This window comes from Eleutherodactylus coqui, chromosome 7 (assembly GCF_035609145.1).
Source record: "Eleutherodactylus coqui strain aEleCoq1 chromosome 7, aEleCoq1.hap1, whole genome shotgun sequence".
Taxonomy (NCBI): Eukaryota; Metazoa; Chordata; class Amphibia; order Anura; family Eleutherodactylidae; genus Eleutherodactylus; species Eleutherodactylus coqui.
Window position 1 is genome coordinate 43,624,836 of NC_089843.1, and position 26,470 is coordinate 43,651,305.

General features: G+C 47.5%; 1 protein-coding gene across 1 annotated transcript; it reads left to right on the forward strand.

The window, feature by feature from the left end:
• The first annotated feature begins 1,826 nt into the window (after positions 1-1,826).
• LOC136573484 (vomeronasal type-2 receptor 26-like) lies at positions 1,827-24,862 on the forward strand. The gene is made up of 4 exons (XM_066574773.1): positions 1,827-1,910; positions 2,808-2,931; positions 4,964-5,875; positions 24,498-24,862. The coding sequence occupies exons 1-4, from the start codon at positions 1,827-1,829 to the stop codon at positions 24,860-24,862; spliced, it is 1,485 nt and encodes a 494-aa protein (XP_066430870.1).
• The last annotated feature ends 1,608 nt before the right edge of the window (positions 24,863-26,470 follow it).

A 26,470-nucleotide genomic window follows, 5' to 3' on the forward strand; every position in this document is an offset into this window, starting at 1 on the left:
TGAGCTGTGGAATGCGAGTGGATACTGCTTACCTGGTAGAGACAGGCATCTATCTCCCCTGAAGTGGGTCTCCTGCAGGAAGACGGCGCCAGATCCATACCTCTTTAATAAAAGTGCAATATGATGCCTCTTTGGAAGGGAGTTCAAACCATTAACAATGAGTGTCGTGACACGTATAAGATCGTCCATGTCGCGAACGCGGAGCAGATAGATGTTTCTTCTCTTTGCTGCGGACAAAGAAGAAGATGTTATTGGCCAAGTCAAGCTTATCTTTCAAGATCTGGCTCTCCTCTTTTTCAGTAGTGGTGTAGAATGAGGTTAGGGGAGGTTTGGGGACGTTAAGGGGGGAGAGGAGGGGGGGACGGGAATTGACAGAGAAGGAAAGATTAAGACAGTTGGTGAACAAACATCAATTACACCAACGTAACAAATGAAATTTTGCGTCACCGAGTCCGAAGACCTTGGACTCGGTTCTAAGTGGGGGCGAGTTGTCTGTGCTCTAGACTAGAGGACAGATAACTATGTAGTCAGCCTGATCAGACATACGCTCACCAGGTCCGATAGATAGAATAACAAATGTAACAGTCACAGAGAGAAGGAACTTTCTCAGGAAGAAACATGAGAAAAGATGCAAGATAATAATACGAGAGTTATTTGAACTATTGAGCAGAAGGGGCCGTGTCACCCTGGGACTCCTTGATGGAGAATAGGTCCCTTGGGGGGTCTGTCAAAGGGGATGTCCCACCACGGGCGAAATCTTTCTCACGGCCTTTCAGGACAGGCCCGTGGGATCAGTCCAATGGGCTGCAATACGAGAGAAAAGGAACGTCCTCAAAATCAGGTATCCATGCTGGCTGCAGGGTCCTTAACCTTTTTCTTTTTCCCTTTGGGGGACTTAAGATTGCCAGCTACGTGCCAAGCTTCGGGTGGAGAGAGCTTCGGCAGTTTCGGGAACTCAGGAAGGGGTAGCCAACACGGTAGTTCTATAGGGTCCATCTCCAAATGTTCCCAGCAACTGCGGAGATTCTCCGGAGAGCGAACCATAAATCTGCGGCTCTTATAAAATATGCTAATGCCAAAAGGGAATAGCCATGCATAGCGTATATCGCTTGCCCTTATCGCTTCCAGAAGAGGGCGGAGAATGCGTCGTTTTGCAACGGTAGCCGGTGAGAGATCCTGGAAGATCTGGATGGGGGAATCCCCATATTTGAGATCTTTACAGAGTCTTGCTGCTTTTAGTACAGCAGAAGTGTCCTGAAAAGAACAATTTGCAGACGACATCACGTGGTGGGTCTGTTGGGGGAGGTAAAGGTCTAAGGGCTCTGTGGACCCGTTCGATGGTTATTGAAGCTGCTCATTCTACTCCCAGGAGCTGCTCAAAAATTTCTGAGGAGACCTTGTGGAGGGATTCCGCCGCCCAGGACTCCGGGAGGCCCTTAAATCGTATGTTGCACCTCCGATTGCAATTTTCAAGATCCTCCTGTAGGATGAGTGCACAATTTAAATTCTCATGTTGCTCTTTTAATATGTTGGCTACGGCTAGGGCATGGGAGGTGATAGAGGCAGAAGCAGTTTCAAAGTCCTCTATTCTTCGGCCCATCTGTTTAAAGTCCTCCTTTATTTCTGCAAGATCTGCTATAATGGGGTTCAGGGCATACAGAATTAACTCCTTCATGAAGCCCCTAGATACATTTTCAGTGTCCTCCTCGTCCGATGAGGACTCTCCCTCCCCCTCCTTACTGTAAGTAGAAGCAGTTCCCTGGGCCGGCGCCATCTTGGAGGATGGGTGCGGGGAGCGGGAGCCGCGTTCCTTTAGGTAGCGCTGCATGCCCGTCTGGTTTTTTGTTGCTTTGGGTGTGCAGGGTTGCTCTCCCCCCCTGTCCTTCATTATCCTCCTCATCTCCGTGGCTGTAAGCGGTGCTGGGAGACCTCTGTGAGCGCTGTACTGAGGGGGCTCTGGTCTCACGTGGCCATGTTGCTCTGTGGTCAGGCTCCGCCCCCCATTTCATGTTATTTAACACAACAACAAATAATGATGATGATGATTATCCTTTAGTCGCATCTGATCGGTCACTCCATGGATCTATGTTCTCCATGAATGGCAGTCTTTCAACAAACAATACAGATGCAGAATGCACTTTCTTAGAAAAACAACTAAACAGAAATCTTGTATATTTTGAATTTTTTGACATCATATATAGTAGTTGAACTCATTGATGAGGCCTACAAGTGAGCCAAGCATCCACATTTTCGAAAGATTTGCTATTTTTTGGAGTCAACCTAAAGGGAATTTCTGGGCAAAAACTATGGATAGTTAATTGCTGGAGACCTGCAGCTCATAAGTGCTGATTTTAACACTTGATCTAGGAAAGAGAGACATAAGAGTGGTAGAACCCTACTTTTATGTGTTTTGAAATCAAGATAGCAAGTTATCACCTATCCACATTGAGTCTCCCCAAGCAGTTATGTCAGAATAAATGGAGTGCTGCACGAGCATGCGTGGTCAACGCTCCATTGAACGGAAATAGCACAAATCTCCACAATCCCATTGAAAGGGAATGAAGAGTCAGCATGCTTGTGTGACCAGTGCTACATTCAGTGAGAGGATTAGGGACACAGGACCCCCATTCTTGGAATTAGTGGGGATTACAGATGATATCTCCCTCATTCAACTAGTTATCCGGTAGGTAGGAGATAACTTGCAATTCTGGATCAACTCCTTTTGATTTACTTTACAAAAATAGAATTCCTTACAATTATACAAAAATGTTCATCTTAATATTTTAATTCGATGACTTATGTTTTAGATACCAGTTTCTAAATGTTCTGAGGACTGCCCACCTGGTTATCGAAGAATCCTAATGAGAGGAAGACATAAGTGTTGTTTTGAATGTCTAAAATGTTTAGATGGAGAAATATCTAATGACACAGGTAATGGGTTTTATTTCATAGTCTATAAGATATTTTGATTACATTGGTAGTGCATTTTTCCAGAACAGTGGCGTTGTTACTGCCTAACACTGGGGGCATATTTACATGGTCTTTTGATGGTGCCCTGGGTCTTTTATTTCCAGCAATCAAAACATTCAATTGGATTCTGTCTGCCAGTGACTCAGGTATCTTCATTCCATACCAGTCTTATATATTTATTCATTTATTATTTATTGGGCTCTGTCTATCCTGTTAGTACAAGAGTCAAAGGGGTTTACTTACTAATAACATTAATCCTCTATCCACAGGAAATGGAATACATGACTGATTGCTGGAGATCTGATTGCTGGGACCCTGAGTAATCCCGACATCCTTACACCTCATGCTCTCAATGTTGATGGATTGGCGGACTCATGCGTGATCACCACTCAATTTACTCTTTGCGCTAGAAGTGAATGGAGTGGTGGTCATTATTGCTCACCACCAGTCCTTTCACATGAATATCTCAGGATGTGCAGATTTTGAGATCACTGGAGGTCCAAATGTTAAACCTCCAGTACTGTGAACAGGCCTTTTCGCCTATCCTATAACAGTGGATTCAGTTCATTATTGAGAAAATCCCAATAAGTATTTACTCCAATCACTGAACATTATTACAGTTTCATTGTAAATTTAAATCAATGAAAACATAATATTCTTTCATGGACAAAAAATTTCAAACTGGAGACACCAACTTAATTTCAATAAGAGAAATTAAGCCACTATACAGGGGTTTCTGCTCAAACCTCTGTGAATATTGGCACTGACAACATGCACACACTCTGGATGCAGGACAACAGACCCAGGTTGATCCACTATTGAAGGCTGGGTGTCTTTATCATTTTTGTTCTATTCTACTTATTTTGATCTTACATTTGTGCCCCTGATGAGGTAGCGAGGGCTAGGGCTGCTTAAGCATGTAGGGAAATTTCCAAAAAGATAGCTTTACAGCTTTAAATACAGTTACTGGAATAGGGACTATTATTGCATGGTATGTGAGTCAACACACCCTTTATTCATCCTGTGATGAGAATGAATAGAGGATGAGGGCCATACAGGCTATGAAAGGGTGATCAGATCTATCTAATGGGAGATCCACATTATGACTAGCTTTTCATATATAGTTCATTGCTTTTACTCTTGTAGCGGTTATAGTCCCCCTATGTAAAGGTAGCTGCTTGTTACTAATTAACAGGTCAAAAGAGGTGTTATCTCTCTTTAAGGAGAGCACCAAAAAAGTGTGTGGAGACATTAAGTTGGGGGAGGGTTTCACGGGGCAAGCCTTCATCTCTCCCCAAGGAGAACACACAGAAGGCATGTGAGAAGACACCTGAGAGGTGACTGAGTAGACTTATAAGGCCATGCATGCTCCTTTGGGTAATTTATGCAAATAAGGAAGATGAAACAATACCTCTGTAGTGCCAGCTATTAGATGATAGCATACCTTCAAATAATGATTGGGAATAAGAAACCAGATCAGAAAATTTTACATAGACAGCTGTCTTGAGGTGTTTGCCCCTCATCAGTGTGTAGTAGGTATCTGGCTTGGCTAGTGAGAGGCCTATGATGTTTTACAGACTTGTTAAAGAGTTGTACATTGATTTAATGGAATGCTACCATCCAATAGATGGGGCTGCAGAGGTACTGTTCCATCTTCAAAGTTTGGATAATTAATGGGGGTCATCTCATTCTACATCTGAGGGTATAATTGATATTTTTATGTTAGAATTAATAGTGTTATCAGATCTTTTTAATATGTCAATTAAAGTTACATTTCTATCAATAAAAATTACATTTTAGTTAACTCATTGATGTCACAAAATGGTAGTTGAGGATTTGGGACCTTTTTTATTAAAGTTTGTGGACTGGTAGAATTTGGGTTAATTAACTAATCACATTTTCAATTTTGCATTTGTTATAATAAAGTGTTCAAATAAAAAGGTGTTGTTTTATTATTTTATGTTTATGCAAAATATATATTCTTCCTTTATAGACAAGAGCTCATGCTACAGATGTCCCAGAGACCAGTGGCCAAATAATGAGAAGCAATGTGTATCAAAGGAAACAGAATTTTTATCATACACTGAAGACTCAATATCTCTTACTATAACTATTGTTACTGTACTTCTTTTTCTTAAATCTTCAGCTATCTTGGGCATCTTTATTTTACTTAGAGATACACCAGTAGTCAAGGCCAATAATCAAAGCTTGAGCTTCATTCTACTTGTCACCATTATGTTGAGCTTCCTCTGTGTATTTCTGTTTTTGGGCCACCCTATACGTATAACCTGTATGCTTCGTCAGACTTCCTTTGGAATCATCTTTTCAGTAGCTATTTCTTCTATCCTGGCTAAAACCATCACAGTCTACATGGCCTTCAAAGCCACCAAACCTGGAAGTTCCTGGAGGAAATTTTTTGGAGTAAAGATCACAAACTGTCTGATGTTTGTTTGTTCATTTGTCCAAGTGGTAATCAGCATTATCTGGTTATCATTTTCACCCCCATTCCCAGAAAGCAACTTTGACTTGCATTTTGGTAAAATTATTCTCCAATGTAATGAGGGTTCAGTGGTGGCATTCTCCATTGTTCTGGGTTACATGGGTTTTCTTGCTGCAGTCAGCTTCTTGGTTGCTTTCCTGGTAAGAAATTTACCAGATAGTTTTAATGAAGCTAAAAACATCACATTCAGCATGCTGGTTGTCTGCAGTGTCTGGATGGCTTTTATCCCAGCCTATATGAGTATTACTGGGAAAAATACTGTCATTGTGGAAATATTTGCTATAATATCTTCAAATGTTGGCATTTTGGGCTGCTTATTCTTTCCTAAGTGTTATATTATACTGGTGAGACCAGATTTAAACTCAAAAGAAATGTTACATCATAAATATAAAAAGGAAAATAAAGGTACATAATGTTTTTTTCAGCAAATCAAAAGATTCAAACTATTTCAGAAAGTGCATTTTGCTGATTTTGATATAATCTCACATTAATCTGTTTTATCAATGTGCAATTTTAATTATTTTTGTTAACACCCTGTTATGCGTTACCTATGGCTTGCTATTAGAGATGAGCGAGCGTACTCATTAAAGACAGATACTTAAGCGAGTATTGTCCTTTTCAAGTGCCTGCCTGCTCGCCCGCAAAGATTCGGGTGCTGGCGGGTGACGATGGGGGAGAGTGGGGGGAATGGCGGGGAACAGGGGGAATTTCTCCCCCTCCTCCGCTCACTCCAGCAACCCACAGCTCACCCCTGCTGGCACCTGAACCTTTGCAGGCGAGCAGGCAGGTACTCGAAAAGGACGATAATTGCTCAAGTATCTGTCCTTAACGAGTAAGCTCCCTCATCTCTACTTGCTATTCAAAAATCACTGATAGTGGCGACAATCAAAAAATATATATTCACTAAGCAAAAATGTAGATAAAACCAAACTTTATTAGATTCATCTAAAAATAGAGCGCATAAGTCCAATATATATATATATATATATATATATATATATATATATATATATATATATATATATATATATATAATATTATGACATACAATAATGAAAGAAACACAAAGATGTTCCACCACTATCACCCCAGTACAGACTGTGGGAAGGAAGGGTACTCTCAGTATGTTTGAGACATACTACACCTACAAGATGAACAAATAGTGGGTAAAGAAACATGCAGAACTCAAGTTTCTTATGGATAGACCCAACGCTTTTCTACTCTGAGTGTTTCATCACGGGTCTCAAAAACTGGTAATGACTAGAGATGAGCGAGCACCAAAATGCTCGGGTGCTCGTTACTCGAGACGAAATTTTCGCGATGCTCGAGGGTTCGTTTCGAGTAACGAACCCCATTGAAGTCAATGGGCGACTCAAGCATTTTTGTATATCGCCGATACTCGCTAAGGTTTCCATTTGTGAAAATCTGGGCAATTCAAAAAAGTGATGGGAACGACACAGCAACGGATAGGGCAGGCGAGGGGCTACATGTTGGGCTGCATCTCAAGTTCCCAGGTCCCACTATTAAGCCCCCCCTCCCAACAATTTTTACTTCTGAAAAACCCTCATTAGCAATGCATACCTTAACTAAGCACCACACTACCTCCAACAAAGCACAATCACTGCCTGCATGACACTCCGCTGCCACTTCTCCTGGGTTACATGCTTCCCAACCCCCCCACCCCCGCATGACCCAGTGTCCACAGCGCACACCAAAGTGTCCCTGCGCAGCCTTCAGCTGCCCTCATGCCACGCCACCCTCATGTCTATTTATAAGCGCGTCTGCCATGAGGAGGAACCGCAGGCACACACTGCACAGGGTTGGCACGCCAGGCAGCGACCCTCTTTAAATGGGGCGGGGCGATAGCCCATAATGCTGTACAGAAGCAATGAGAAATCCAATCCTGTGCCACCTCCATCAGGAGCTGCACACGTGGGCATAGCAATGGGGAACCCATGTGCCACACACTATTCATTCTGTCAAGGTGTCTGCATGCCCCAGTCAGACCGAGGTTTTTTATAAATAGTCACAGGCAAGTACAACTGCGCAATGAGAATTCCGTGTGCACCCACAGCATGGATGGCTCCCTGGAACCCACCGGCTGTACATAAGTAAATCCCATTGCATTGCCCATCACAGCTGAGGTAACGTCAGGTTTAATGCAGGTGGGCTTCGGCCCACACTGCATGCCCCAGTCAGACTGGGGTTCTTTAGAAATGGACACATGCAGTTACAACTCCGTGTGGACCGACAGCATGGGTGGGTCCCAGGAAGCCACCGGCGGTACATAAATATATCCCATTGCAGTGCCCAGCACAGCTGAGGTAACGTCAGGTTTAATGCAGGTGGTCTTCGGCCCACAGTGCATGCCCCAGTCTGACCGGGGTTTTTAATACATAGACACTGGCAGGTACAAATCCCTAATGTGAAGTCCCTGTGGACCCACAGCATGGGTGGCTCCCTGGAACCCACTGGCGGTACATAAATAAATCCCATTGCAGTGCCCATCACAGCTGAGGTAACGTCAGGTTTAATGCAGGTGGCCTTCGGCCCACACTGCATGCCCCAGTCAGACTGGGATTCTTTAGAAGTGGACACATGCAGTTACAACTCCGTGTGGACCGACAGCATGGGTGGCTCCCTGGAACCCACCGGCGGTACATAAATAAATCCCATTGCAGTGCCCATCACAGCTGAGGTAATGTCAGGTTTAATGCAGGTGGTCTTCGGCCCACACTGCATGCCCCAGTCAGACTGGGGTTCTTTAGAAGTGGACACATGCAGTTACAACTCCGTGTGGACCGACAGCATGGGTGGGTCCCAGGAAGCCACCGACGGTACATAAATAAATCCCATTGCAGTGCCCATCACAGCTGAGGTAACGTCAGGTTTAATGCAGGTTGTCTTCGGCCCACACTGCATGCCCCAGTCAGACTGGGGTGCTTTAGAAGTGGACACATGCAGTTACAACTCCATGTGGACCGACAGCATGGGTGGCTCCCTGGAACCCACCGGCGGTACATAAATATATCCCATTGCAGTGCCCAGCACAGCTGAGGTAACGTCAGCTTTAATGCAGGTGGGCTAAAAATTACTAGGATTACAATGTAGGCGAGGGCCCAAAAAAATTGGTGTACCAACAGTACAAATGTACTTCAGAAAAATTGCCCATGCCCAACCAAGAGGGCAGGTGAAACCCATTAATCGCTTTGGTTAATGTGTCTTAATTTGTAACTAGGCCTGGAGGCAGCCCAGTTAAAATAAAAATTGGTTCAGGTGCAAGTTTCAACGCTTTATTGAATTGAGAATTGAAACGTATAAACATTGTTTACAAAAGTTATATGACTGAGCCTTTTGGGCCTCAGAAAAGTTGCCCGTTCGGCGTGATTACGTAAGGTTTCAGGAGGAGGAGCAGGAGGAGGAGGATGAATATAATACTAGAGATGAGCGAACGTACTCGTCCGAGCTTGATACTCGTTCGAGTATTAGCGTGTTCGAGATGCTCGTTACTCGAGACGAGTACCACGCGATGTTTGAGTTACTTTCACTTTCATCTCTGAGACGTTAGCACACTTTTCTGGCCAATAGAAAGACAGGGAAGGCATTGCAACTTCCCCCTGCGACGTTCAAGCCCTATACCACCCCCCTGCAGTGAGTGGCTGGCGAGATCAGGTGTCACCCGAGTATATAAATCGGCCCCTCCCGCGGCTCGCCACAGATGCATTCTGACATAGTTCAAGGAAAGTGCTGCTGGTGCCGGAGCTGCTCCAGGGAGAGCGTTAGGAGTTATTTTAGGCTTCAAGAACCCCAACGGTCCTTCTTAGGGCCACATCTAACCGTGTGCAGTAGAGTGGAGGCTGCTTTTTGCAGTGTTGCACTTTTTTTTTTTCTTGTATATCGGCCGTGCAGAGCATTGCGTCCTGCAGTAATTTTACATTGTCCAGGGCCAGTAGTGGTGAGGCAGGGACAGAAGACATATTTAGTGTATATAGCCAGTGGGCCTTTCCAAAAACATTTGGGGAAAAAAATCTATTTGGGCTGCCAGTGACCGTCCTCAGTGTACAGGGTCTCTGCTGGGGGTAGTTGTCCTAATTCATACGCAGCCAGCTAAGTGTTACAGCAGACTTGCACAAAATTCTTTCCAGGCTCTGCTGTGCATTCCGTAAGCGAAGTCAGCCTCCAACCACAGGCCAATAAGCGGCACATTTAATTACAGCGTTCTGTTTCTGCACTACTGGTGATACAGCATGCTGAGGGGTAGGGGTAGGCCTAGAGGCAGTGGACGCGGGCGAGGACGCGGAGGCCCAAGTCAGGGTGTAGGCACAGGCCGAGCCAGTGCGGTGGCCAGGGGTAGAGGCAGGGCCAGACCGAATAATCCACCAACTGTTTCCCAAAGCGCCCCCTCGCGCCATGCCACCCTGCAGAGGCCAAGGTGCTCTAAGGTGTGGCAGTTTTTCACAGAGACGCCTGACGACCGACGAACAGTGGTGTTCAACCTTTGTTGCGCCAAGATCAGCTGGGGAGCCACCACCACCAGCATTCGCAGGCATATGATGGCCAAGCACCCCACAAGGTGGGATGAAGGCCATTCACCGCCTCCGGTTTGCACCACTGCCTCTCCCCCTGTGCCCCAACCTGCCACTGAGTTCCAACCCGCCTCTGAGGCCTGCACCCACACCCTCGCCTCCGCTGTCCTCGGCCCCATCCAGCAATGTCTCTCAGCGCTGCGTCCAGCCGTCGCTAGTGCAACTGTTTGAGCACAAGCAGAAGTACGCCACCACGCACCCGCACGCTCAAGCGTTAAACGTGCACATAGCCAAATTGATCAGCCTGGAGATGCTGCCGTATAGGCTTGTGGAAACAGAGGCTTTCAAAAACATGATGGCGGCAGCGGCCCCGCGCTACTCGGTTCCCAGTCGCCACTACTTTTCCCGATGTGCCGTCCCAGCTCTGCACGACCACGTCTCACGCAACATTGTACGCGCCCTCACCAACGCGGCTACTGCCAAGGTCCACTTAACAACGGGCACGTGGACAAGCACAGGCGGGCAGGGCCACTATATCTCCCTGACGGCACATTGGGTGAATTTAGTGGAGGCTGGGACCGAGTCAGAGCCTGGGACCGCTTACTTCCTACCCACCCCCAGAATTGCGGGCCCCAGCTCGGTGCTGGTATCTGCGGCGGTGTATGCTTCCTCCACTAAACCACCCTCCTCCTACTCCTCCTCCTCCTACGCAACCTCTGTCTCGCAATCAAGATGTGTCAGCAGCAGCACGTCACCAGCAGTCGGTGTCGCGCGGCGTGGCAGCACAGCGGTGGCCAAGCGTCAGCAGGCCGTGCTGAAACTACTCAGCTTAGGACATAAGAGGCACACGGCCCACGAACTGCTGCAGGGTCTGACAGAGCAGACCGACCGCTGGCTTTCGCCGCTGAGCCTCCAACCGGGCATGGTCATGTGTGACAACAGCCGTAACCTGGTGGCGGCTCTGCAGCTCGGCAGCCTCACGCACGTGCCATGCCTGGCCCACGTCTTTAATTTGATGGTTCAGCAGTTTCTGAAAAGCTACCCATGCTTGCCAGACCTGCTCGGAAAGGTGCGCTGGGTCAGCGCACATTTCCGCAAGTCCAAGATGGACGCTGCCACCCTGCGCACCCTGCAACATCGGTTTAATCTGCCAGTGCACCGACTGCTGTGCGACGTGCCCACACGGTGGAACTCTATGCTCCACATGTTGGCCAGGCTCTATGAGCAGCGTAGAGCTATAGTGGAATACCAACTCCAACATGGACGGCGTAGTGGGAGTCAGCCTCCTCAATTCTTTACAGAAGAGTGGGCCTGGTTGGCAGACATCTGCCAGGTCCTTGGAAACTTTGAGGAGTCTACCCAGATGGTGAGCGGCGATGTTGCAATCATTAGCATCACCATTCCTCTGCTATGCCTCTTGAGAAGTTCCCTGCAAAGCATAAAGGCAGACGCTTTGCGCTCGGAAACGGAGGCAGGGGAAGACAGTATGTCGCTGAATAGTCAGAGCACCCTCATGTCTATATCTCAGCGCGTTGAGGAGGAGGAGGAAGAGGGGGAGGAGCATGAGGAGGAGGGGAAAGAGACAGCTTGGCCCACTGCTGAGGGTACCAATGCTGCTTGCCTGTCATCCTTTCAGCGTGTATGGCCTGAGGAGCAGGAGGAGGATCCTGAAAGTGATCTTCCTAGTGAGGACAGCCATGTGTTGCGTACAGGTACCCTGGCACACATGGCTGACTTCATGTTAGGATGCCTTTCTCGTGACCCTCGCGTTACACGCATTCTGGCCACTACGGATTACTGGGTGTACACACTGCTCGACCTACGGTATAAGGAGAACCTTTCCACTCTCATACCCGAAGAGGAAAGGGGTTCGAGAGTGATGCTATACCACAGGACCCTGGCGGACAAACTGATGGTAAAATTCCCATTCGACAGCGCTAGTGGCAGAAGGCGCAGTTCCGAGGGCCAGGTAGCAGGGAAGGCGCGGAGATCAGGCAGCATGTACAGCACATGCAGGGGAACACTCTCCAAGGCCTTTGCCAGCTTTATGGCTCCCCAGCAAGACTGTGTCACCGCTCCCCAGTCAAGGCTGAGTCGGCGGGAGCACTGTAAAAGGATGGTGAGATAGTACGTAGCCGATCGCACGACCGTCCTCCGTGACGCCTCTGCTCCCTACAACTACTGGGTGTCGAAGCTGGACAAGTGGCCTGAACTCGCACTGTATGCCCTGGAGGTGCTTGCTTGTCCTGCGGCTAGCGTCTTGTCAGAGAGGGTGTTTAGTGCGGCTGGGGGAATCATCACGGATACGTGTACCCGCCTGTCAACTGACAGTGCCGACAGGCTTACACTCATAAAGATGAACAAAGCCTGGATTTCCCCAGACTTCTCTTCTCCACCAGCGGACAGCAGCGATACCTAAACAATACGTTGGCTGCACCCGCGGATGGAAGCATCGTTCTCTATCACCATAAAAAACGGGGACCTTTTAGCTTCATAAATCTGTGTATTATATTCATCCTCCTCCTTCTGCTCCTCCTCCTTAAACCTCACGTAATCACGCTGAACGGCAATTTTTGTTAGGCCCACAAGGCTCAGTCATATGACTTTTGTAAACAATGTTTATACGTTTCAATTCTCATTAAAGCGTTGGAACTTGACCTGAACCAATTTTTATTTTAACTGGGCAGCCTCCAGGCCTAGTTACAAATTAAACCACATTAACCAAAGCGATTAATGGGTTTCACCTGCCCTCTTGGTTGGGCATGGGCAATTTTTCTGAGGTACATTAGTACTCTTGGTACACCATTTTTGGGGCCCTCGCCTACAGCGTAATCCTAGTAATTTTTATGGGCTTCGCCTGCACTCATGGTACAGCAAGGTGTGTGGGGTTGGCCTACACTTTTGCTACATAAATGTAACTGGGGCCTTGTATATAATGCAACTACTGAAATGTGAAAAAGACTCTTATCTCCCTAAACTGCTGCAACGGGAATGCTACTGTGGCCTGTCTTGACTGCTACTACTACTGAAATGGAACTAATACTGTGCTCCCCCTATACTGCTGCTTCGGAATTGTTACTGGGGCCTGTCTTGACTGCTACTATTACTGAAATGGAACGAAGACTGTGCTCCCCCTATACTGCTGCTTCGGAATTGTTACTGGGGCCTGTCTGGACTGCTGCTACTACTACTGAAATGGAACTAATACTGTGCTCCCCCTATAATGCTGCTAGTGATATGTTACTGGGGCCTGTCCCTAATGCTACCGCTGAAATGTTACTAATTCTGGGCTCTGCCTATACCGCTACTAATGCTATGTCACTGGGGTGTGGAAACGGAGGCTTCCCAAAGACATAATGGTGCCGAGGCCATTTTCCACCATTGCGGTTACTGTTAAGGTGCATATAACCACGGACACGTGGAGAGGACACGTAGTGCCTCAAAAACATCCCCCTCCTCCTCCAACAATGAAAACATTCTTGGCCAATACATTTGCATTGGTCCGTCTGGTGGCAGTCCAAGAATTTCACCTTTACCGACACAACAAGAGAGCCCCCCCCCACCACGGCCCACTTAATCCTGGCCACATTCCGAAAACCAACTAAATAAAACCTCGCTACTAGGTCCGCAGTTTCCACCACATTTCCACCAACGCGGTTACTGTTAAGGTACATATTACCAGTCTGACTGGGGCATGTACTGTGGGCCGAAGCACACTTGTATTGTATGTGACGTTAGCTCTGCTGAGCAGGGCACTGCAATGGGATACATTTATGTACCGCCGATGGGTTCCAGGGAGCCACCCATGCTGTGGGTCCACAGGGACTTCACATTAGGGATTTGTACCTGCCAGTGTCTATGTATTAAAAACCCCAGTCTGACTAGGCCATGCAGTGTGGGCCGAAGACCACCTGCATTTAATCGGACGTAACCCCAGCTGTGCTGGGCAATGCAATGGGATATATTTATGTACCGCCGGTGGCTTCCTGGGACCCACCCATGCTGTCGGTCCACACGGAGTTGTAACTGCATGTGTCTACTTATAAAGAACCCCAGTCTGACTGGGGCATGCAGTGTGGGCCGAAGCCCACCTGCATTAAATCTGACGTTACCTCAGCTGTGCTGGGCACTGCAATGGGATATATTTATGTACCGCCGGTGGGTTCCCGGGAGCCACCCATGCTGTCGGTCCACACGGACTTCACATTAGTGAGTTGTACCTGCCTGTGTCTATGTATTAAAAACCCCAGTCTGACTGGGGCATACAGTGTGGGCCGAAGTCCACCTGCATTTAATCTGACGTTAGCTCTGCTGTCCAGGGCACTGCAATGGGATACATTTATGTACAGCCGGTGGGTTCCAGGGAGCCACCCATGCCGTGGGTGTACACCGAATTCCCATTGCGGAGTTGTACCTGCCTGTGACTATTTATAAAAAACCCCGGTCTGACTGGGGCATGCAGTGTGGGCCGAAGCCCATCTGTATTCAATCTGACGTTAGTTCTACTATCTGGGGCACAGCATTGGGACAAACTACAGGAGCAATACAGCGCTAATGAGACGTGCACAGCTACGCTTGCATAGGAGTCCGCTGTAGGCCCGCGATTGCTGAGGGTTTGTGCAGAGGCCTATGTCGTTGGCGCAGTAAAAGTCCACTTACTGCCTAGGATTGCTGAAGCTGTGGGCCGAGACCTATGTCGTGGGCTCGGTGCAACTCTGCCATGTTTGGCCACTCAGATCAATTTTTTGTTCATGTCTTGGGCTTCCTAGGACCCCCCTATGCTGTTGGTGCAAACTTAGTTCCCATCGCGGTGTTTGACCTGTCTGGCACAAAGGCCCTGACTGACTTGGGTAGAGGGTAGAGCGCTGACGGCTTTCCCCTTGCAGTGTGGATTGAGCTATGCGACACCTTGATAGAATGAATACTGTGTGGCAGATGGATTCCCCATTGCTATGCCCACGCTTGCAGCTCCTGATGGAGTTGGCACAGGATTGGAGTTCTCATTGCATCTGTACAGCATTGTTGGCTATCGCCCCGCCCCTTTTAAAGAGGGTCGCTGCCTGGCCCTGCCAACCCTCTGCAGTGTGTGCCTGCGGTTCCTCCTCATGGCAGACACACTTATAAATAGACATGAGGGTGGCGTGGCATGAGGGCAGCTGAAGGCCGCGCAGGAAAACTTTGGTGTGCGCTGTGGACACTGGGTCGTGTGGGGGGGGGGGGTTGTTCAGCATGTAACCCAGGAGAAGTGGCAGCGGAGTGTCATACAGGCAGTGATTGTGCTTTGTTGGAGGTAGTGTGGTGCTTAGCTAAGGTATGCATTGCTAATGAGGGTTTTACAGAAGTAAAAATTGTTGGGAGGGGGGGGCACTCTTGCCACTTTTGTGGCTTAATAGTGGGACCTGGGAACTTGAGATGCAGCCCAACATGTAGCCCCTCGCCTGCCCTATCCGTTTCTGTGTCGTTCCCATCACTTTCTTGAATTTCCCAGATTTTCACAAATGAAAACCTTAGCGAGCATCGGCGATATACAAAAATGCTCGAGTCGCCTATTGACTTCAATGGGGTTCGTTACTCGAAACAAACCCTCGAGCATCGCGACAAGTTCGACTCGAGTAACAGGCACCTTTTGGTGCTCGCTCATCTCTATTCTTGACGGAACTTTCTGACAAGCTACTAACTGACAGAGAGACTGGGTGCTAGGAGACTTAAAGGGGTTGTCCCGCGAAAGCAAGTGGGGTTATACACTTCTGTATGGCCATATTAATACACTTTGTAATATACATCGTGCATTAAATATGAGCCATACAGAAGTTATTCACTTACCTGCTCCGTTGCTGGCGTCCCCGTCGCCATGGTGCCGTCTAATTTCAGCGTCTAATCTCCCGATTAGACGCGCTTGCGCAGAAGGGTCTTCTCCCTTCTCTTGGGTCTCGGCACGAGCGGGGTTCTGGCTCCGCCCCTTCTACGCGTCATTGCGTAGCTCCGCCCCGCCACATGTGCCGATTCCAGCCAATCAGGAGGCTGGAATCGGCAATGGACCGCACAGAGCCCACGGTGCACCATGGGAAAGGACCCACGGTCCATCGTGGGTGAAGATCCCGGCGGCCATCTTGGCTGCAAAGAAGAAAGAAGCTGCAGAGACGGGATTCGGGTAAGTAAAATTATAATTTTTTTTATCACGTCCCTTGGGTTTGTCCCGCGCTGAACGGGGGGTCTATGGGAAAAAAAAAAGCCGTTTCGGCGCAGGACAACCCCTTTAAACCTGGTTATCAAAATGGGAGTAGATTGATGTAGCCAGGCTGTCTAGGGCAACAACATTAGATACAATGACTCCAATCTGCAAAATTTGGTCCATGCATCTAAACTCAGGGATATGTGGCAGGAGGTCAGCCCAGAGGGACGAGAATTCACACATTTTTCACATATGCATAATTCTTGGTCTAGAATAGACTACATACTTATGTCACCCCACTTGATGCCATAATTGACTACATTTATTTTATAGGGGACATGGTGTTTCAGACCTTGCTCCAGTGGTATTGTCCCTGTGCAAGGAGCTCCTGAGATGTGTGGATTATATATATGCAGATTCCCATCACATCTGGCAGAGGATGAGACTTTTTGTGCACTATTGAAGGGATGGTGGCTAGAATACATGTCAGATAATGAAGAACATTCTAATAACCCTCAGTTGCTCTGGAATGCGTCCAAAGCAGTTATGCGAAGCAAGATAATTGCCTATGTGATTTCTTTAAAAAGAAATATCAAGGACAAAATAAGTCAGTTCAGTGAACAATTATGCGATACATACACCCGGTTTCAGGATAGGCCAAGTGACCAGAATATGCAGAAATGGACAACAGCAAAAAAATCTTATGAAACATGGCTACATAAAAGGTAGTTATCCTCGTATTCACGAAAGGAAGCAAAACTATCTAAATATAGGAATTAGACAGGCAACATTATGGCTAATTTAGGAAGGGAGCCCTTTCATAGGTGAAGTAGCCGCAGTTAGCAGCACTATCCACTGGCTTTATAGCTTTCTGCCCCTGTGCAGAGCATCTCACAATATCCTTTCCTTGGGGGGGTTAAGGTAGCCGCAGTTATCAGCACTATTCACTGGCTTTTTAGCTTTCTGCCACTGTGCAGTGTCTCACAATACCCTTTCCTTGGGTGCGGTGAAATAGCTGCAGTTAGCAGCACTATCTACTGGCTTTATAACTTTCTGCCACTGAGCAGAGCATCTCACAATATCCTTTCCTTGGGAATCAAATAGAAAATAGCTATTAGCACAAAAAACTTTTCTGCGCTCAAAGAATTGTACGTTTCAACAACTGATAGTTGTCAAATAATAAACAGGAGTTACACTTACTCGGGAGGAGGGGGGTATGAAGACAGAAAGCCCCCTCCTTTTATTGATGTCTCCTCTCTGTCCAAGTAAACGTCACGTTCCAAGCGTGTAGGTAGGAAAATATCACTTTTATTCCAATGTACGGTAAAACGGGCAACGCGTTTCTGTGCCAACAGGCACCTTTCTCAAGCCATATTTAGATAATAAAACAAACATACATATATAGTCATATAAGTTAACTTACACTAGGAGTCATCTGTGTCTGCCGGTAGTCGCGGCGGTATTGGGGGCGTGTCAGGATTTGCCAACGTCATCACGGCCGTCACGTGATCGGCGTGTGGCGTTCCTAGGATCAGTTACATTGAGGTTGTTGTTAGAGGCGTGTCAGGTGTCTCCGATGTCATCACGGCCGTCACGTGATCGGCGCGTGACGTCCCCATGTTCCACATGTTGTGGGCAACGCCAAGTATATGGATGCAATGTCACGTTGAGCTAGCTGCAGTTATCAGCACTATCCACTGGCTTTATAGCTTTCTGCCACTGTGCAGTGTCTCACAATACCCTTTCCTTGGGTGCGGTGAAGTAGCCGCAGTTAGCAGCACTATCCACTGGCTTTATAACTTTCTGCCACTGAGCAGAGCATCTCACAATACCCTTTCCTTGGGAAGGTTGAGGTAGCTGCAGTTATCAGCACTATCCACTGGCTTTATAGCTTTCTACCACTGTGCAGAGCATTTCACAATACCCTTTTCTTGGGTGCGGTGAAGTAGCTGTAGTTATCATTACTATCCACTGGCTAGTGTTTAGCGATGAGACCTCTGCACTGAACTCATAGAATGGTATAGCTGAAATGGTGTGCAGTGGCCCAGGAAATATTAGAATACTGTTGAGCGATAAGACCTCTGCCTAATGCACTGCACACATAGAATGGCATTGCTGAAATGGTCTGCAGTGGCCCAGGAAAAGTTAGAGTACTGCTTAGCGTTCACAAATCTGCCTAATGCACTGCACACAAAGAATGGTATATCTGAAATGCTCTGCACAGGCCTAGATGCTTTAAAAAACGGTGCACTCCTGCTCCCAGCCAGCTACAACAGTAAGGCACACAATGAGGAGTAGCCCTAAGAAGGACCAATGGGGTTCTTGAAGAGAGGATGCCTACTCCAACACTTTCCCTATATCATCATCAGCACTTTCCCTAACCTCTGCCAGCATGCGTCTGAGGCGAGCCGCAGGTGGGACCAGTTTAAGTACTCGGCGGTCACCTGATCGGCCCAGCCACTCACTGCTGTTGGCAGGCAGAGGGCTGGCATGTCACAGCAGGAAGTGGTAATGCCTTCCCCGCATGTTTATTGGCAAAAAAATGGTGCTAAACATGTGGGGAAGGGAAATGAAATTCTCTCAAGTACGGCGTGTTGCTCAACTCGAGTACCGAACATCTCGAGCAGCCTAATACTCGAACAAGCATCAAGCTCGGACGAGTGTGTTCGCTCATCTCTAGCTGGGACACATTGGTGGAGGCAGTGGAGGACCATAGAGGTGAGGGTGTGGGTGCAGTCCCGGAGGCACTCATGCCTGCATCCTGGGAGGGGGATTGCATCTCTGTGTCAGGTTGTGACACTGGAGAAGAGACAATGGTGTGACCCGCAGGCGGTAAATGGCCTTCGCTCTACCTCATGGGGTACTTAGCCATCATATGCCTGCGCATGCTGGTGGTGGTCAGGCTGGTAGTGGTGGCTCCCCGGCTGATCTTGGTGCAGCACAGGTTGCACACCACTGTTCGTCGGTCGTCTGCGCTCTCAATAAAAAACCTCCAGACCTTCGAACACCTAGCCCTCTGCATGTAGGCTTGCTGCAAGGGGGTGCTGTGGGGAACAGTTGGTGGATTTTTTGCTCTGGCCCTGCTTCTCCCCCTTGCCACCCCACTGCCTCTACCAACCTGTTCTGCTGCAGCACTTGCCTCCCCCTCTGAAGCCCTGTCTTCAGTAGGCTTAGCAAGCCGGGTGGGGTCAGTCACCTCATCATCCACCAGCTCTTCCTCTGACTCCTCAGTCTGCTCCTTCCTCAGACTTACTGCCCTAACAACCACCTCGCTGACAGACAACTGTGTCTCATCCTTCTCATCCACAAATAGCTCTTGAGACAGTAATTGGAAGTCTTCACCCTCATCACCCAAATCAGTCTGTGAAAGTTCCACATTTCCGTCATCGGTCACGACAAACTCCTCACATGGCTGTGGAACCGGTTTCTCAGACTCAGGGCAGGGACCTGAGAAGAGTTCTTGGGTGTATGCCTGTTCATCATAATCTCTCCTTTTCCTGGAGTGACCAGGCTGGGAGGAAGGAGGAGAAGCCTGAGGATTCAGAGGTGCATTCCCTTGGGTGGCGTGAGTGGACTGCGTGGAAGACTGGGTGTTGAATAAAGTAGTGGAGGTGTCATTCGCTATCCACGTCAGCACCTGATCACATTGCTCTGCTTTTAATAATGGTCTACCACGCGGACCTGCAAAATGTTACATGAAGCTGGAGAGTGGAGATACGCGGCGCTCTACCAATCCCTCAGCAGCCGGCGCTGTTTTACCCTGCCCAGGATCTCGGCCTCTAACCACACCCTCATTTGAACGCCCGCGTCCACGTCCTCGACCTCGACCCTTACCCTATTCTTCACCATGTAGGAAAAAGGATAGAGCAGGGCTAGAAACAATTTAATCAGTATATACCGCTGATCCCTGGGGCTAATTCACCACCCACAGAGACTGGTAGATTTGAGAGACTCTGAGCAAGGCCAGAAAATATTTAACCAAGGTATAATGCTGCAAACTAGGCTTAAGTCACCGCCCACAGAGACTGGTCGATTTGAGAAACTCTGAGCAAGGCCAGAACAAACTTAACCAGTGTGTAGCACTGAGAACTAGGGATAATTGACTGCACACAGAGACTGGAAGATTTGAGAGACACTGAGCTGCGCCAGAAATAATTAACTCACTGTATACCTCAGATACCTAGCCCTAATTCACTGCCCACAGACTTGTAGATATGAGAGGTTGTATGCAGGGCCAGAAAAATTGTAACCAGTGTGTAGTGCTGAGATCTAGGGCTAATTCACTGCACAGAGACTTTTAGATTTGAGAAACTGTGAGCAAGGCCAGAAAAAATGTAACCAGTGTGTAGCGCTGAGAACTAGGGTGTTACGTGTGCTGCTGGGATCTGTAGTTCTAAGCTTCCTAGCAGCACAGACCTCACAGGGTTAATTGATTGAGCTGGCTGGGTGTGGTACTTCCTGCTAGCCAATCTCCTGAGTTTGTGCTCACATATAAACCCAGCTCCTGGTCAGTCTTTGTCTGGTGTTCAGGGTGAGCAGTCATGAATCCTTGTCTGTTGAAGCTTGCTGTGGGATCTATGTCTTGCTGGTTCATGTCCGTTTGTTCATTTATATTCTGTCAGTTTTGTGTTAGCTTGCTGTGTGACCTGCTATCTGTGTCCTGTCCTGTTGCAGCATTCTGTGTGAACTGTGTCCTGTTCTGCTGGACTCCTGGTTAGTGTAGGGACTAGCAGTATACCCAGAAGCTGTGAAGTGGCCAGCTAGCTTTCATGTTTTGCACAAAATGTCAACTAATACCTGGTATTTAGATTCCGCTTCCTATCTGTTACTAGTGGTTGCATTTTGACTGCTGAATGCTGTGTATTCTGTCTCTGTGTGTCCTGTTGTTCAGTCCCAGTCATGTGGCATTTGAATGCATCCTGTTCTGGTGCGTGGCTCCTAGGATCAGCTAGGGCTGAGATCTGAAGACCGCTGGGCTGCCCTTATTGGGGCAATGTCCCCACTCAGGTAGGGCCATGTCATCCTCCGGTAGCACAGGGTCAATTTGCCTGAAAACCATGTGACCCTGGTGAAACCTGTGTGCGTACCCAGTACTCCTTGGTCGCGATTGTGTGGGCCCCGTGCTTAGTTTGCCGCACAACCGTAACATAGGGCTCATAGGGCACACAGAGACTTGTAGATTTGAAAAACTTTGAGCAAGACCAGAAAAAATTTAACCAGTCTATAGCACTGAGAACTCGGGATAATTGACCACACACAGAGACTGGTAGATTTGAGAGACGCTGAGCTGTGCCAGAAATAATTAACCAATTGTATACCTCAGATACATAGCCCTAATTCACCGCCCACAAACTTGTAGATATGAGAGGCTGTATGCAGGACCAGAAAAAATTTAACCAGTGTGTAGCGCTGAGATCTAGGGCTAATTCACTGCACACAGAGACTTTTAGATTTGAGAAACTGTGAGCAAGGCCAGAAAAAATGTAACCAGTGTATAGCGATGAGAACTAGGCCTTATTCACCGCACACAGAGACTGGTAGATTTGAGACCCTCTGAGCTGCGCCAGAAAAAATAACCCACGGTATAGCACTGGTAGATACACTGCAAAACAGCACCCACACATGGGTATGTAGTGTACACCAACACATTTGGGCAGATTACAGCCGGGATGCTTGAAAAAGAAAATTGGTGAACTACGGGTCCCAGCCAGCCAAAATGCTAATGCTAATGAGAGGAGTAGTCCTAAGAAGGACTGTTGGGTTCTTTTAGTGAGGATCCCTGCCTAACCGCAGCCTAATCCCTACACTAACACTTTCATGCATGGTGCTCGACTCGAGTAGCTAGCATCTCGAGTAGTCTAATACTCGATGGAGCATGAAGCTCGGACAAGTGTGCTCGCTCATCTCTAAACATGACATATCTTGTAAATGAGTAACCAGATCCAAGAACAAGCAACAGTTTTCAACTCAACAAGCCTGATAATTAAAAACTCACATTTGGGCACAAAAAACAGACTTTAGGTCACTTTATTATGGCAGAGTTTTGGTCAATGTTTGACATCAGTATTTGTAAACCAAAACCAGAAGTGGCCCAAAAGCAAATGGGGAGATAAGGCACTATCACACTGCTGTTACTATAGAATTACAGATCTGCAGACCTCCTTTACTTTAGAAATACGTGTCTTAATATGCTCCTTAATTTTGAGATACTATAGGTAATTTTGTCACCATGGACTATGAGTTGGAGATGCACCAGATAGAGATGTCTTCTCTAAAGGACGAAATTCAGAGTCATTTGTGCAGTTAATAAAGATAAGGAGGGGTGTGCTCCTAGTTTCTCCATTGATGGGTCAGCCCAAGGTGTAAGATTTGGCAGAAGGGTAGAAAGAGGTTTGCATGGAATACCTCTGTGCTTTAAATTTTATCAGAAGAAGGTGAGGAAATTAAGGACACAGAAGAGAACCTCACTTCTATTGTAAACAGGACTCTCTTGGCAGCAGTACCAGTGCTTTCAGTCCTGAATAAGTTCTACTGCTAACAATGAGTGAACACCGCTCTAAGTCTCGGAAAGTTGTTAGAACCCCTCTGGAGAGGAATTCTGCCTTGTGATGTCTAAAGTTGCTGGAGCTGTAGAGGATGGAGGCATATAGTGGTTGTGTACCCTTTTGTGATCAGAAGTGGTGTGGGTGGAGATTGGGTTATAGGTGTGATACTGAAGCACAATATATATTCTCATTCTTGGCTTCTCTGAAGCACATAGGAGAAGTGGAGAAACCTATAGGATTTGATGGCAGACAGGGGGCACATATGCTTCCTCCCGGACCTCAGATGAAGCCAGACTGTGGACTTGGAAGACCTGCCAGGAGCCAGAAATACTTTTTTTTTTTTTTTTTAAGTTTTCAATTCTTTATTCAAATCTTTTTCAATACAGTAAACAAAATCAGACCTTGGACAGCTTTCGGTCTGGTACAGTACACTTTTGAAAACACTTCCGCTCACTGAAAAATGCGTCACGGGTACTGAGCATACTTATAACTATACTCCAAAGCCAGTCTTGGGTCAATCAAAACAAAGTTGCCGGGCGTGCAGCTTAAGTGGGCAGGGGGCATATAAAACATAGCATAAAACTCTTTATACCCCTGACTTGGACAACTGTAGGGCATAGACCCTGTTCCTGCAGGCTAGTTAGGCACATCTACCCCCTAGGGAGCACCGTGCCTATACAGAACCGTTGTCTTCAGGATTCTCCTGGAGGGGTTAACCTGCTTTGGCCTAACGCACGGCCTTATAACTCCACATACAACACAAAACACACAAGGCATTTAACGTAGGGTCGGGGGGGTGGGGGAAGGTAGGTAGGGGGGGGGGGGAGAATCATAGTGAAGGTGGTACCTCCAATTTTGCTTCTCGTGGGGGGTTTTCGTAGGAGTTTTGCTCTCGATCACCAGATGACTCTGAAATCGGGGGGAACCGATACTCGAATCAGGCGCTCCTCTCCGGTGCTCCTCGCATTGGGTCATCCTCAACGTCCGGGGTATGCTCTCTCCGCATATCATAGTATAGTGTTGGGCTCTCCACCAGGACAGGAATTCTCCCCAAGGGGAGAGGAAAGGAATGAGGGCCCGAAAGTACCTCCTCCCTTATCCAGTAGGGGGAGAGGGGGTCTTTCCACATCAGGGAGAGGGGCCCCATCCTGGAGTTCAACAGATGCGCTTCCACCACTCCCACTCCTTTATGAATTTCTCATGCGTGTTCCTTTTCCAACTAGTGAGTTCCTCCAAATTATAAATCAAATCAACTTTGTTTTTCCATTGGGTCACGGTCGGGGGTAGTTTTTGTGACCATAATGTTGGGATGAGAGCCTTTGCTGCATCTATGAGCAGGGCGATGATTTTGTCTTTCAAGGGATGGAAGTGTGGCGAAGGCCTCCACAGGAAGATTATCTCTGGAGAAAGCTTGAAGTTCGGTCTAATGCTTTGTATGGCGCACTCGATCTCTCCCCAGAACGGAACAACAATCGGGCAATCCCACCAAATGTGACGATACGAGCCGGTAGCAGCTTCGCAGCGCCAACACCTGTCGTGGGTGGCGAGCTTATGTTCATGTAGCCATTGTGGGGTTCTATACCATCTGACTAACGCTTTGTAATGGACCTATTGCATAATCACGCACGGGGAGAGACCGAACGCCAACCTCAGAATGAGTTTTATTTCCTCTGCGGAAAGGGAGGTATTTAGCTCCAGTTCCCACGAGGTGAGAAATGCAGGCTTGTACCCTACAGGAGGGTCGATAAAGTTTTTTTGTGCTTTCGTTGTTTGTTTCTTTTTAGGAGCGCCTTCTGTAAAGAATCTCTCAAAAGAGGTAGAAGGTCTGGTGGACCTATGCTTCTCAAGGAACTCCTTGACAGCTTTACTGATGTGCGCTTTGTGTAAGAACGATCCGCGAAGATTCGCTGTCAGAGACTGCCCCGCTTCCCACGGATTCCGTTCCGTTAGTGCCTGGGCATCTGCTATTTTGGCGTCCGCGAGTCCCGCCCAGATGTTCCTGGTGTTCGTGTCTGTCTCCCAGCCCAGTATGTTACATATGGTACTCAGGGGTGCTGTTGGAGAGGGGACGGGAGCTAGGCTGGACCTCAATGTGTCCCAGGTCTCACAGGGGGCCCTCAGGAGAGGGTTAAATTTCTTGGCGATGTAGCGGTGTCTGCTGGGGGACCATAGATCCTCTACCATGGAGTCTCCATGTGCGTTATCGGCAAGTTTTTGTAAGATGGGGTCTCTTGTTGGGTGTACTAGATCTAGCCAGTATGTAAGCTGTATGGCTTTGTAGATGTTATGTACGTTTGGGAAATCAATCCCTCCTTCCTCTCTTCTTTTGGAGAGCAAACTAAGCGCTATCCTTGGTTTTTTCCCCTTCCACACATATTTTGAAATTAATGTGTTGAGGGCCCGGAAGAATGAACCCGGGACATGGATCGGCAGTAATCTTAGTTTATATGTGATTATAGGGATCACGTATGATTTAATAACATTCTTCCTCCCGAACCATGACAAATATGGAAGATCGTATTTATTGAGTAAGCTCTTGTGGCAGGAGAGGAAGGATATTACTTGTGTAGAGGTTTTCTATCTTCTTAGTAATCTGTATGCCTAGGTATGCAATTGAATTTTCTTTCCAAACGAATGGCGACCCAGACCTCAGGGCGCTGCTATATTTCAGTGGGACAGAGACATTCAGTATCTCTGATTTTGTGTAATTTATTTTAAAGTTTGACATAGAGCCGAACGTTTCTAGGCTGTAGATTACCGCGGGGATGCCCCGTCTTGGGTTAGTTATTAGGAACATGATATCATCGGCATAAGCCGCTAATGAGAGCCTGTATCGGCCCAGCGTCAGTCCCTCGATATCTGTACGCCTTCTTATGTCCTGGAGCAAGGGTTCCAACGCTAAGACAAAGAGGGATGGGGATAGCGGACAACCCTGACGTGTCCCATTTCGTATGTCGAACGCTTGTGACAGGGAATTGTTAACTTTTAATCGTGCGTGGGGAGTGCTATATAGGGAAAAGATCGCTGATACCCAAGGAGCCGGGAAGCCAAAATGAAGAAGCACTCTCTCCAAGTATGTCCAATTAACGCGGTCAAACGCTTTTTCTGCGTCTGTGCTAATCAGGACTGTAGGGATTTTGTGCGTTTGAACAAACCTGATTGCGTGTAGGAGTCTGTGGGCGTTATCTTTGCCTTCCCTTCCTTTGATAAAGCCTGCCTGCTCCCTGTGTACCAGCTTAGGTATGTGGTCCTCTATTCTTTTGACCAGAAATTTTGCCCATAATTTCACATCAATATTTATAAGAGAAATTGGTCTGTAATTTGTGCAATTTTCCGGGTCTTTGTCACCTTTCTGTATGAGAGCAATGTGAGCTTCTAGGGCCTGCTTAGGGAATGTCTCCCCTCGTAGGAGTGAGTTAAAGATGTCCTTTAGTCGTGGGATGAGCGTGGATTTAAAAGTTTTGAAATATGTATCCGAGAAACCGTCAGGGCCAGGGCTTTTACCCGGAGGAATAGATGCTATGATATCCTCTACCTCCTTGTCCGTCGCAGGCGTCTGGAGGGATTGGGCATCTGTCTCGCTTAATTTGGGAAGCTCTAGCGTCTCCAGAAAGGTGTTTATTTTGTTCATGTGTGTGGCATGCTCTGCTGGGGTTTGCTGTTCTTTCAGATTATATAGTTTGTTATAGTAATCGTGGAACACTTTGGCTATCTCCTGGGGGGATTTCATCACTTTACCCGAGTGGTCTTTAATTGC

What these genes read in the sequence shown, in the direction of transcription:
- LOC136573484 (XM_066574773.1), top strand. Translation starts at nt 1,827, where the DNA reads ATGCCCGTCTGGTTTTTTGTTGCTTTGGGTGTGCAGGGTTGCTCTCCC. An exon ending in TCCTCCTCATCTCCGTGGCT is followed by an intron (nt 1,911 to 2,807) that starts GTAAGCGGTGCT and finishes CTTATGTTTTAG; the next exon opens with ATACCAGTTTCTAAATGTTC. An exon ending in AGAAATATCTAATGACACAG is followed by an intron (nt 2,932 to 4,963) that starts GTAATGGGTTTT and finishes CTTCCTTTATAG; the next exon opens with ACAAGAGCTCATGCTACAGA.